This window comes from Pan paniscus, chromosome 10, assembly GCF_029289425.2.
Source record: "Pan paniscus chromosome 10, NHGRI_mPanPan1-v2.0_pri, whole genome shotgun sequence".
In the NCBI taxonomy this organism is placed as follows: Eukaryota; Metazoa; Chordata; class Mammalia; order Primates; family Hominidae; genus Pan; species Pan paniscus.
Genome location: NC_073259.2, coordinates 75025311 through 75037787, shown reverse-complemented (window position 1 = coordinate 75037787; position 12477 = coordinate 75025311). Strand labels below are relative to the sequence as shown.

The 12477-nt window shown below is 40.1% G+C and overlaps 1 protein-coding gene across 2 annotated transcripts; it reads right to left on the bottom strand.

Moving 5' to 3' along the window:
* Positions 1–848: 848 nt before the first annotated feature.
* On the bottom strand, positions 849–11512 carry KCNJ8 (potassium inwardly rectifying channel subfamily J member 8). Of its 2 annotated transcripts, none has more exons than XM_008954327.6 (4): positions 11384–11512; positions 10448–10585; positions 9139–9582; positions 849–2519 (listed from the first exon to the last, which is right to left on the bottom strand). In XM_008954327.6, exons 3-4 carry the CDS (start codon positions 9510–9512, stop codon positions 1619–1621), a joined length of 1275 nt encoding a protein of 424 aa, XP_008952575.1. In that variant the 5' UTR covers positions 9513–9582; positions 10448–10585; positions 11384–11512; the 3' UTR covers positions 849–1618. The 2 variants fall into 2 exon arrangements, with proteins under 2 accessions (XP_008952575.1, XP_063449238.1); XM_063593168.1 differs by lacking the exon at positions 11384–11512 and adding an exon at positions 10908–11304.
* Between the last annotated feature and the right edge of the window lie 965 nt (positions 11513–12477).

Genomic DNA, 12477 nt, shown 5'->3' with positions numbered 1-12477 from the left:
TGAAAGAGGCAGCAAGAATGACTTCCAGGTCATGGCTTGATGCCTGAGTGATTGGAAGAAAGACTGGGAGGAGGGCAGCTTTTGTGAGTGAGAATGAAGTATTTGGTTTTAGACCTAGTAAGTTTGAAATGCTTGTTCAATCTCCAAGTGGAGCCTCAGATGCCTGTTTGATCTGTGAGTCTGGAGTTCAGAGGAACAGTTAGAACCCTTTCAGGAATGATTAACTCAATGACCTGATAAACAGTTTCTGTTCACCTGGTTGGAATCATGAGTCTTAAGATAGAACATTTCATAATTACCTATTTCAATGTTCATAAATACAAACCCCCAAATCTGTGTGAAAGATTTCACAATAGCTCAGCTTTCTGATGTTTAGCTATAAAATGTAAGAATAAAACCATATATAGTTTATTAACCTAGTACTTCTCTCTCCTGTCTCATCCCTTCCTGGAAGAAGCAGACACTAAATATGCTTAAATGAAGCTTTGATAGAAAATCTCACTTTAGCAAATGAGATGATGCTAAATCTATAAATGCCAAGCCTAAATTCAGATACTACTGGGAAGGAAGTATAGTTTTAAGATGGGAGATTGAAGATTAAAAAAAAAAGCTTATAGGATTTTTATGGTATGTCAGGCTTAGATTGAAAAACCAAGAGGACATTTTAAAACCTGAAATAAAATCAAAACAAAGCAAAAAAAAGCTAGTTTTGGAGCAAACAGACTTGAGAGAGAGGAATCTCAGAGTGAGTGTTATCACTTTGACATCTCTTTTACATGGCTCTAAAAACATCTTGAGTTTTAACTTGGGATGATTTTGTGAAAGAGGAATCACAAAACTACAGTGAGTACAAAGAAAATGTTTTAATAAAATATTCAATACAGTATTTCCCTGTGGGGATTCTAAAAGAAGAAGTGAGATGCTGAAGGAAGTGACTGTCACTGTGGGGAACCCAGTCCTAAATGAGACAAGACTTAGCTTTCCTCCAAAGACACCTTGTCCAGCTCTGCCCAACAGGCTGCAATGAGATGGACCAGGAAACCTTCAGGAGTCACCGACAGACAAAACGAATGAACTGAATCCACTTACAAACAGATCCACTTACGCAGTTTTTGCCTCAGGCTTCCTACCAAATGCAGTTATCATGGAGAGAGGAGAAGGCTGATGTACAAAACGCATTAACATGATTTTGTTTTTTCCCCTCCTATTCTATTTGCATTTCCAGAGTGATCATTAGTAACACAGCGATCTGGGTTTCACCAACTAAGCATTTCAAACAGACTCATTTCTTGACCAAATTTTGTGCTCAAGGCCTGTTACTATTAGTGTAATTCTTGTGTTTCAAATTGAGAGAAACAAGAGCATACCCACCCCTGCACATAACTTAAGTATGTCACTGCGAATTCTACATGTATGAAACAAGCGTAAGCCATGAATCCTCCACTTGGTGTGTTACTTTTTATTACTACAGAAAGTGCTGTTGCTTGAATATGAATATCATTTAGTGTAATAAAATGTAGAAGGACACATTATTGTGTTCCAGCTCTGGTTCAGTCTGGCAGTGCCTGGCATAAACCATCAAAACTTGATAAAAGACTGTCTTGGGGTTATCTTGTTGTCATGATTCCGATGTGTTTTGATTTCCTTCTGGAGTCATAAATTGCACCTTTGGTACCATGAGGGAAGAATTGTTCCTTCGGATAGAATTGTTCCTCCTCATGGAATTGTTTCTTCTCATGGAGTTGCGCTTCCTCAGAGAATTTTGATGAGACAGTTCACTCTTTTGGAGGGTCTGAATAAGGATGGAAGGTTTCTCATCCAGCTCTCGGGCACTGCACCGTGGAGCAGCTACTTTAACAGTGTTGCCAAATTTGGAGTAATCCACAGAATACACTCCTTCTTCCTCAGTCACAATGGACACAAAGCGGTGGCCCCATTGGATCTCCTCAGCAATGTAGGAGGTTCGTGCTTGTGTGGTGATGCCAGTAGTTTCAACCACTCCTTCCAGAATAACTATGACCTCCAAGTCTTGGTTGGCCAGGTCAGTTGCTGAGATGTCATACAGGGGACTGCGCTTGTCAATCACATGGCAGATGATCAAAGGGGCCACCAGAAAAATGTTATTGCTCTCGATTGGGTTATCAACAGGAATGTCCAGTTGGTGAATAGGAACCACCTCCCCTTCAGGTGTAGTTGTTTTCTTGACCACCTGGATGCGCACAGAGGCACTAATGATCATGCTTTTCCTCAGGTCACCCACTCGGAACATGAAGCACAGCTTGCCATTTCGGACGGCAATCACAGCATGGCGGCTGAAAATCAAAGTTTCTGCCCTTCTGTGAGCCTGAGCTGTTTTCATGAAAATGCAGCCTAACATGACTGCATTGATGATCAAACCCACAATATTCTGGAGAATCAAAACCGTGATGGCCAAAGGGCATTCCTCTGTCATCATCCTCCCTCCAAACCCAATGGTAACTTGAACTTCAATGGAGAAGAGAAAAGCAGAAGTGAAAGACCTGTGAGGAATGATATCAGAAAAGAACACCATCAGGTCACATTTTGAATAATGAAATATGCCAAGCTGAGCTTTTCATTTTCTTCCGCCAAAGACTATTAAATGCTTGCAGAAAGACTAGCCAACTTAAACTTGTAAAATGCCTAATTCTAAACTGTGTTTAGAACAGTCTCTCTCTCTCTTGCATGCATCTACCTCCAGACTTCTGGAGATTAACATTCTATTAATTAAGTTCCTTTAAGCTAAGGCCTAATTCTATTAACATTCTATTAATGTTTCATAGGTCACATAGTGATGGGCCTAATTGTGTAAAAGATTAATATATTTTCATATATATGCATATTTTACCTTGTGAAATACTTCACTTTCACAAAGGCACAGTTTACTTTGTAAAACTTTCTACCAGGTAGATGTTTATTATTTATTGCGTATCTATGTTTAGGAGACTTGAGTCATATGGAAGGTACTGAGTACTGAGTGAATTTATTATTTATAATCTTTAAAATCATATTCACTAGCTAATACTTATTTTGTGTCTCATATAGAAATAGCACAGTGCTAAAAAAAACTAGTATAAAACACATTATTCCAAACAACTAGTATTTTCAATAGAAGGGAGTGGTTTTCCATTTGGAAAGAAAAGTGTCTTAATGATCTAATTTTGTTAAGTCAGGGGTCCCCAACCCCCGCCCCCCGGCCAGGCCAGGGACCAGTGCTGGTCCATGGCTTGTCAGGAACCAGGCCACACAGCAGGAGGTGAGTAGTGGGTAAGCCAGCATTACCGCCAGAGCTCTGCCTCCAGTCAGGTTAGTGGAGGCACTGGATTCTCATAGTATAGCGAACCTTATTGTGAATTGCACATGTGGGAGATATAGGTTATCCCTCCTTATGAGAATCTAATGCCTCATGATCTGAGGTGGGACAGTTTTATCCCCACACCATCCCCATCCCCCACCCCCCTCAGTGGAAAAATTGGCGTTCCGCAAAACCAGTCCCTGGCTCCAAAAAGGTTGGGGAGCACTACTCTAGGTGTTCTGGAGAATACTGAAATGATTAAAGGGAGAACTAGGGGCAGAAACTAGTAAATGACTGTGTCAAGGTCACATACAGATATGCCTTATTTTATTCTACTCTGCTGTAATGTATTTTGCAGATACCGCATTTTTATAAATTGAAGGTCTGTGGCAACCTTCATCCAGCCAGTCTATTAGCACAATTTTTTCAAAACATGTGCTCACTTTGTGTCTGTGTGTCACATTTTGGTAATTCTCACAAGATTTCAAACTTTTTCATTATTATTACATCAGTTACCATGATGTGTGATTAGTGATATTTGATGTCATTATTGTAATTGTTTAGGGCAGCAGTCCCCAGCCTTTTTGGCAACAGGGACTGGTTTTGTAGAAGACAATACTGGGGGGTGTGTTGGGGGGGAAATGGTTTCGAGATGAAACTGTTCCACCTCAGATCATCAGGAATTAGATTCTTACAAGGAGCCCGCGGCCTAGATCCCTCACCTTCGCAGTTCACCGTAGGGTTCACACTCCTATGAGAATCGAATGCCCCCACTGATGTGACAGGAGGCAGAGCTCAGGAGGTAATGTTTGCTCCCCCGCTGCTCACCTCCTGCTATGTGGCCTGCTTTCTAACAGGCCACAGACTAGTACTGGTCTGCAGCCCAAGGATTGGGAACCCCCAGTTTGGGGCACCATGAGCCATGCCCATATAAGATGGCAAACAATCGATAAATGTGTGTTCTGAGTCCTCCACTGACCAGCTGTTCCCTTGTTTCTTCCCCTTTCATCAGGATTTCCTATTCCCTGAGACACAGCACTATTGAAATTAGGTCAGTTAATAGCCCTACAAAGAACACTAAGTGTTCGAGTAAAGGAAATATTCGCTGTCTCTCACTTTAAATCAAAAGCAAAAATGATTAAGCTGGTGAGGAAGGCAAGTCAAAAGCCACGATAGGCCAAAGTTTAGGCCTGTTGTGCCAAACAGCCAAGTTGTGAACAATGGAAAGAAAAAATTTTGAAAAAAATTCAAAGTGCTACTCCAGTGAAGACACAAATGATAAGACAGCAAAATAGCCTCATTGCTGAGATGCAGAAAATTTGAGTGGTCTGGATAAAAGACCAACTAGGTCACAACATTCCCCTAAGCCAAAGCCTGAATTAGAGCAAGGCCCTAACTCTCTTCAATTCTATGAAGGATGAGAGGTGAGGAAGCTGCAAAAGAAAAGTTTAAAGCTAGAAGAGATTGGTTCAGGAGGCTTAAGAAAAGAAGCCACCTTCAAAACAGAAAAGTGCTAGGTGAAGCACCAAGTACTGATGGAGGAGCTGCAGCAAGTTATCCAAAAGATCCAGCTAAGAAAATTAGTAAAGGTGGCTGCACTAAACAACAGATTTTCAGTGTTGAAAATGAAACAGCCTTCTATTGGAAGAAGATGTTACCCAGGACTTTCATAGCTAGATAGAAGTCAATGCCTGGCTTCAAAGCATCAAAGTTCAGGCTAACTCTTGTTAGGAACTAATGCAGCTGGTAACATCAAGTTGAAGCCAATGGTCATTGATCACTCTGAAAATCCTAGAGCCCCAAAGTACTATGCTAAATTGACTCTGCCTATGCTCTATAAGTAGAACTATAAAGGCTAGAGGACAGCATATCTGTCTGCAGCATGATTTATTAAATATTTGAAGCCCACTGCTGAGACTTACTGCTCAGAAAAAAAGATTCCTCCAAAATATTACTGCCCATTGACAATGCTCCTAGTCACTCAAGTGCTCTGATGGAGATGTAGAAGGAGTTAATTGCTGTTTTTATGCCTATTAACACAACATCCATTCTACAGCCATGAGTCAGGGAGTAATTTCGACTTTCAAGGCCTATTAAGAAATTTACATTTCATAAGGCTATTGCTGACATAGATAGTGAGTCCTGTGATGGAGCTGGGCAAAGTAAATTTAAAACCATCTGGAAAGGATTCACCATTCTAGATGCCATTAAGAACATTTGTGATTCATGGGAGGAGGTCAGAATATTAACATTAACAGGAGTTGGGAAGAAGTTGATTCTAATTCTCATGAATGAGTTTGAGGGGTTCAATACTTCAGTGGAGGGAGTCACTGCACATGTGGTAGAAATAGCAAGAGAATTAGAATTACAAGGGCATTCTGAAGATGTGACTGAATTGCTGCAATCTCATGATAAAACTTGGATGAATGAGGAGTTGCTTCTTCTGGACAAGCAACGAAAGTGGTTTCTTGAGATGGAATCTACTCTTGGTGAAGATGCTGTGAACACTGTTGAAATGACAACAAAGAATTCAGAAGATTACATAAATTTAGTTGATAAAGCAGTGGCAGGTTTTGAGAAGATTAACTCCAGTTTTGAAAGAAGTTCTACTGTGGGTAAAATGTTATCAAACAGCATCACACATTACAGATAAATCTTTTGTGAAAAGAAAAGTCAATTGATGCAGCAAACTCTTCATTGTCATATTTTAAGAAGTTGCCACAGCCACCCCAACCTTGAGCAACCACTACCCAGATCAATCAGCAGCCATCAATATCGAGGCTAGCCCCTCCACCAGCAAAAAGACCACATCTTGCAGAAGGCTCAGAAGATCATTAGCATTTTTTAGCATTAAAATATTTTTTGAATTGAGATATGTACATTTTTCAGCCATAATGGTATTACACACTTACTAGATTACAATATAATATAAATGTTTTATATGCACTGGGAAACAAAAGGTTTGTGTAACTGTCTTTATTGTGATATTTGCTTTATTGCAATGGTCTGGAACCAAAACTGCAATATCTCTAAGGTATACCTGTAATTAATATTATACTAACTTGAATTTTCTCACTTTGGCCTAATCCTGAGAAAGAAGCAGAGGGAAGGAACCAAGAAGTTGTAGGATTTTCTTGGGAAGCTTTTTCAAATTGCACATCTACTCCCTATCTTAGTGAATAGACATTGATTTGGTAGGCTGAGGTTGGATCTGGGTAAGATGCTTTTGAAAAGTTCTCAGGGGATTCTGATTTACTCCCATATGGGAAGCACCACATTTGTTATTATCAATTTATAACACTTAATTTCACAACGAGTACTGCTGTGGCTTCTTCATGGAAACAATATTAGTTCTATCTTTGCCCCCAACCCCAATTTCAAACTTCTCTAACTTTATAGAAGACAAGCCTACACATTAGCAATCTCTCAAAGTATTACCTATTTATTAATGCTACAGACAGCAGGTGAGAAAAATGTTTAAACATTTGAGTACTTGGTATATACAGTGCACTTTGGTAGAAAATTATGAGGGATAAGCAAGAATACATGGATTATTCTTTTGATTAGCTTTTAAGTGAAGTGCGAAAGTTGCCTTTCTCTTTTGTTGCTAAAATGATTCATGGAAAACTACAGTAATTGCCTATTGCACTAACTACCCACAAAAAGATATCTGGTATAGCCCCAAAACATGGCAAGAATAAAAATGGACCCCAGAGAAGGGGTATGGATACAACACTGATTTCTGATAATGTATCCATACCTCAGAGAGCAGTCTAATGATAAATATCCCAAATAGTTTGTTTTAATGGTTTAAGAGACTATTCATGAGCCACATTTTGTATATTGTTGATGAATTCTAAATATTACATATGGTACAAGACCCAGCTTTTTACTGACACTTGCTATGCTAAACAATCTCAAGAGATAAAAGTGTTTAGCTGTTTCTTTGTTCTGTTACAGAAAGAGGTAGGCTGGATAATATCGAGAAAGAGGAAATATATTGGTCTATTTTTTGACTCATATTAAATGGAGTCAAAGAGACTCCTTGCAGGAGAAAATACATGGAGGAGAAAATGAGTCACCCTAAAAGAAGAATGGTCAAACATTATTTGGAAATACTGGTGAATATTCAATGAAAAATGTTGTTTCCAATTTTAGTGATATGGTTGGACATTGAATTCACAAAGGGAAAAATGCAAAGAATTAGAATTATTATTAGTCACCTTTTACATTCTCATTGGGAGAGAATGAAGATTTTTAAGGTTTGCTGTTACCATTTCTTTTTTCGCTTTTTATCAGTATCATATAATTTAGATTAAAAATTTATTTTGATATGAAAATGATTCACCAATTATCAGTGCCAGTAAGTTTCTTAAAGATATATATTATAGATAATGATATTTGTTCTTAGAGTATCTATTGAACGTTTTAATGGATATTTTAAGTATTGTGTTTTCTTTATATCTGGTATACTGATGATCTATGTTTTCCAGCTGCATTTTCTTTGAGACAACAGTTTGTGAGAAGTTTGAAAAAAGAAAATAATATCTAATCAATATTAAAAGCAATAGATCAATTCAATACAGTTTTTGCTGCTCAGAATTTGAGCTGAAATCTGTGGTGTGTGATCTCTGCGCACTAATGCTGCCTTCCTCCTTGAAAGGCTGGCATTGTAGTTACTTAGCAAATGGAAGGGTGGACAAGTTCACAGTCTGGGGTCCACTTTCTGCAGTGATATGCTAGCTTAATAAGGTTTCAGGGTCACTAGAGGTCCCATTCTTTACAGTTTCCCGGTATCATAATGCTTTTTCAAGTTTCTTTGCTTTGTGAATTATGTGAATTTAAAATGTTCTTTTAAAAATGTTTTGGAAAATTTTCCAGTATTATTACTACTCTTTTGCTTCACAGTGAACATCTTGGTAATTGATATAATTTATCTCTTTCCACCTCCCCCCGAAAAAAACAAAGAAACAAATCACCTCAACTAAATGTTCTTAAACCATGTGAAAGTAAGAGAGGTGAATCACTGAAATCAAATTCAATTTACCTGTCTTTGAGATACTTATGATATGAGAAAGAAGCCAAAGTTAGGTAATCTAAGAACTATCTTGTCCCTATTCTATTTAAACTTTGAAAGAAGTGTACAAAATTAAATTGCTTCTATATAACCCCTTCCATAAAATTTTGGACTAATTGTCATTAAAAATTAGCAATTTCTAGTTCTGAATCTTAGCATAACTTTTAATTTCTGAATCCAGTGCAAGCAATCAGCTATGTTGTGATAATCTTGATAAAGAAGGGATGATATTTATTTCATTTTTTAGTAGATTTTTAATCTAGGACACTCTCCCCCTAGGGCCTTCCCATTTTTTTCTTATTATTTCTGAAAATGTCATGGGTTAGAAGAGTCATAGAAAAATGTCCACTAGCACAATATTTTTTGTTGATCAGAGATATTTACCTGTGGGCACTGAAACTATGGACAACAGCTTTATCATACTGAACTCAATGTGTGCGCTTTTGGAGTAAAGCACTCTGTGTAATCCTTTGAATTACAATTTTTTTTTGATAACTGGTATAACATTTTCAAGGCTAGTCCAAAGGACTGAAGCTCAGGTTTTCAGAGACTCTTCTCCATAAAGCTGCATTTAAAAAATACTTACTGTGTTAGGTTTTGTTCTTTATTGTGCTTTTTTGTTTCTGAAGATTCTAAAACAAACCCTTTATTTCACTTTCAATTAAATAACAGAATGATAAGAGAAAGGGCATTTTGACATTTTTTCTCTACTGTTTTCAACCCCTGCCTCATCCCACTACATTCTTACCTGACATTAGTCACACACACAGTGGACTCCAAACCACTTTTCTCCATTCCACTTTTCTCCATGTAAGCATAGATGTCCCCATGGGCAAAGGCCACCAGCCACCACATGATAGCGAAGAGCAGCCAGCTGCAGAGGAAGGACATGGTAAAGATGACCAGCGTGTGGCGCCATTTCAGGTCCACCAAGGTGGTGAAGATGTCCTGTAGAAAGCGTCCTTGCTCACGGATGTTCTTATGCGCCAGGTTGCAGGCCCCGCTCTTGGCGATGAAGCGGGCTTTGGGGAGGCGGTCTCGGATGCGCGGCTTGCGCAGGTTCTCTGCGGCGATGCGCGCCAGCACATACTCCTCCGGGATGATACTCTTTCTGGCCAACATCGTCCTGTCACCATAGCCAGCTTAGCCACCTCCCTCTCACCTGCCTCTCCGTCCCTGGACACCCGTCCTCCTGCACGAGGGAAACATTCATTAAAAACTTAAAAACCCACCCTATCCTCATCTCTTGGGTCCTTGTATTCAAGGATATGTCTGTACATGTGCGAGGTGACATGCAAAACCAAAAATGTGATTTTTACTAACCCAAACATGAATCTAGCTTGTGCTTCAGTTCTGGGATCTCAGAAAAATTACTTGGTTTTAATAAAAAGAACTGTTTCAATTTTTCTTATTCTGAGTACATATGGACATAGCCTTAGTTAAACAAAACCAGGAGCCTTCCGGTAAACAGCAGGCTCAAAGATAATTCTCTGCGATTAACCGCGTCTGTAAATTAGTGCAAGGCTACAGCACGTGGCGTCAGTCATGAAGATTAAGACCAGTTGGGTGCACGATCTACTTATTAAAGTACTTAGATGATGTAGCAATATTAAAAGTAAAGAGAGAAAATTCTTCCTCCGTTATTTTTAGAAGTAAGCAAAGGCCATGACTCCTTGCGCAGTCTAAATAACGTGTACTCTGACAAAATTATAATTAGTGGTGTGCTATAGAATTTATAAGTTATAAGAATTATTTTAAATGCGAAAGAAGTATGAGTTGCATCTAAAAAGAGTTAAAAAGGTTCCTGTGGAAATCATAATATAAATTGAAAACTTTTTTTTTTTTTTTTTTTTTTTTTTTTTACAACGAAGGAATCAAATATACAAGGTGCGGGGGGGAAAAAACCCAAGACAACAGCCTGCGGGTTGCAGTAGGGAGTGTGCCCCGAAAAGTCCATCCATCACTGCAAGCCTCTGCGGTGTTTTGCATTTTAAATCATTTACGGGAACACGGACAGCCTCCCCCCTCCCCTCCCCCGGAGCGGCTTTGAAACTTACAGACTCCGGGTAGCGGGCGCGGCGGCTGGACCTCCTTGCACACGCCGGCGGGCCGCGGGCAGGTCCCTCGCTCTCCCATGCTGGCGCGCGGGACCAGGGGCCGCCCAGGCCGGAGGGACAAATTGGGGGCTGCGTGTCCTAAGGAGAAGAGTTAAAATAATAAAAGGTGCAACTGAATCTAAACGCAGGGAGGGCTAGAGGAAGGGGGATGGGTGTAGATCTTCCCCTCCCCCTGCTCAGCTCAACTCCCTTGGCCACTTCAGTGGAAGGAGGAGGAACTGGGGGGGCGGGGGGGGGCGATGCTCCACAAATCAGCCTCCCAGTTAGGGCTTTGACGCACGCCAGACCTCGGAAGCCGACGTTGTCGCGGAGTAGGGGGCGGGCGGGGAGGGGGCGAGCGCAAGTCCCCGGGAGGTAGGGAGCAGGCCAGAGGGAGGGACGACCCGGGGGAGGGCGGGACCTGCAGAGCCAGCTCCTTTCCAGTAGCCGCGACCCCCTGCCGCCAGCGTGACACACAAGTCTTTAAAAGGCTCTCTGCTCAGGGGAGAGAACTTTCTGAGTCCAAGTTCACTGACGTAAGGAGATTTAATTTTAATTTTATTTTGTAATCTAGGTAGATAACTGGGCTACTTCATGATAACTGGGCTACTTCGGACTGAATAAAAGCAGAGAGGTCAGAAAATATTCTTCCAAAGCGTTCAAGCTGTGGGCACACACAATTATTTACATTAAATTTACACCTGCTAGGAGAGATACAGGTGGAAGATGTTCTGAAACCCACTATAGTAAACTATTTCTTCACCAGCCAAAGCCAGTTCTCAGGGAATTAAACACACACACACCTCAAAACAGCGACTGCCCCCCACCACCCCCGGCCCCTTAAGGAAAAGAAAGAAAAAAAGAACCACTGACTGGCTCCCAATGAAGAAATTTTACCCCAAACAGGGACGGCCGTTAACACTTCAGCGCTGATAAGGCCAGGTCATTCGGTCCTCAGTAATTGGTTGCTTTCTGAAATGTTGCAGCTTCTTCCTCTGTCTAGATGGGTCTGAATGATAAAACAGCATTTGCGCACAAAAAAGGTTATACAATAAACATCTATAGCTTTTTGAAAAGGAGCCAGCGAAGACAAATGTGCTTTTTCCCACAGGTCAAGCCTCCTGATTTTGGCACTTGCGTTAATGGAAACTTTAATTCTTGGAAGTTTCACGTATTTTCCAAGACTCGGGCCGAAAGTGTATGGAGCATAAACAATGTATTCATTTAATTAGCCAAAGACCTAAAATTAGTCTTTAATGAAGGCAAATTTAGAACTTTTTTTTTCTCCTTGTGGTTAGATCTCCTTAACCCCTGTAAGCCCAGGATCCTGGTTTGTTAGTGGTAGTCCTCTTTTCTACTGTCATTAATTTTTGCAGTAATTTATGTAGTATAATAGTTTTACAAGTGTGTGAAGAATCAGTTTGTATAGTCAATTCCCGCCATTGTTCTATTTTACCTTTGACTTTGTACACATTATTATTCATTATTTTAGCCTGGGGAACATTTACTGAACACCTTTGTAAGCTTGTTTTAGGTTTATATGTCTAGTGATATATAAATATATGTCATAGTTGTTGCTTTTAAGAGGCAGTTGTAGTAAGAGAGAGATTCTCTAATACAAGCAGGGATGTGATTAGAATAGGAAAGGAAATTTTAAAATGCCATGGGAATTCAAATGAGAGATATTTAAGAGTAGGAGACTAAGGAAAAATCCATGGATTATTTGGCATCTGATCTAGGCTTTGTAAGCCTAGATATATTTAGGGTATACAGAAAAGCAGAGAAAAGACAGCCCACGTCAGCACTGATGAAGCCAAGTTGGCTACACAGCAGGATTGGACACTTGAGTTCAGTGCTCCCTGAGCAGGCACTGTTACCACCTACTCTCAATACTTAATGAGATTTTCATGTACTCGTCACTCCCATTCCCACCACTCCTGTACCCCCTCCCTTAAACTGGGGACTGCTAGAGGGCAAGGCTGTGACTTGTT

Excerpts from the sequence above, each read along its gene's own strand:
- KCNJ8 (XM_008954327.6), bottom strand. The coding sequence starts at position 9,512 with ATGTTGGCCAGAAAGAGTATCATCCCGGAGGAGTATGTGCTGGCGCGC. Across the intron at positions 2,520-9,138 it reads GTGTGTGTGACTAATGTCAG|GTCTTTCACTTCTGCTTTTC; the intron begins GTAAGAATGTAG and ends CATTCCTCACAG.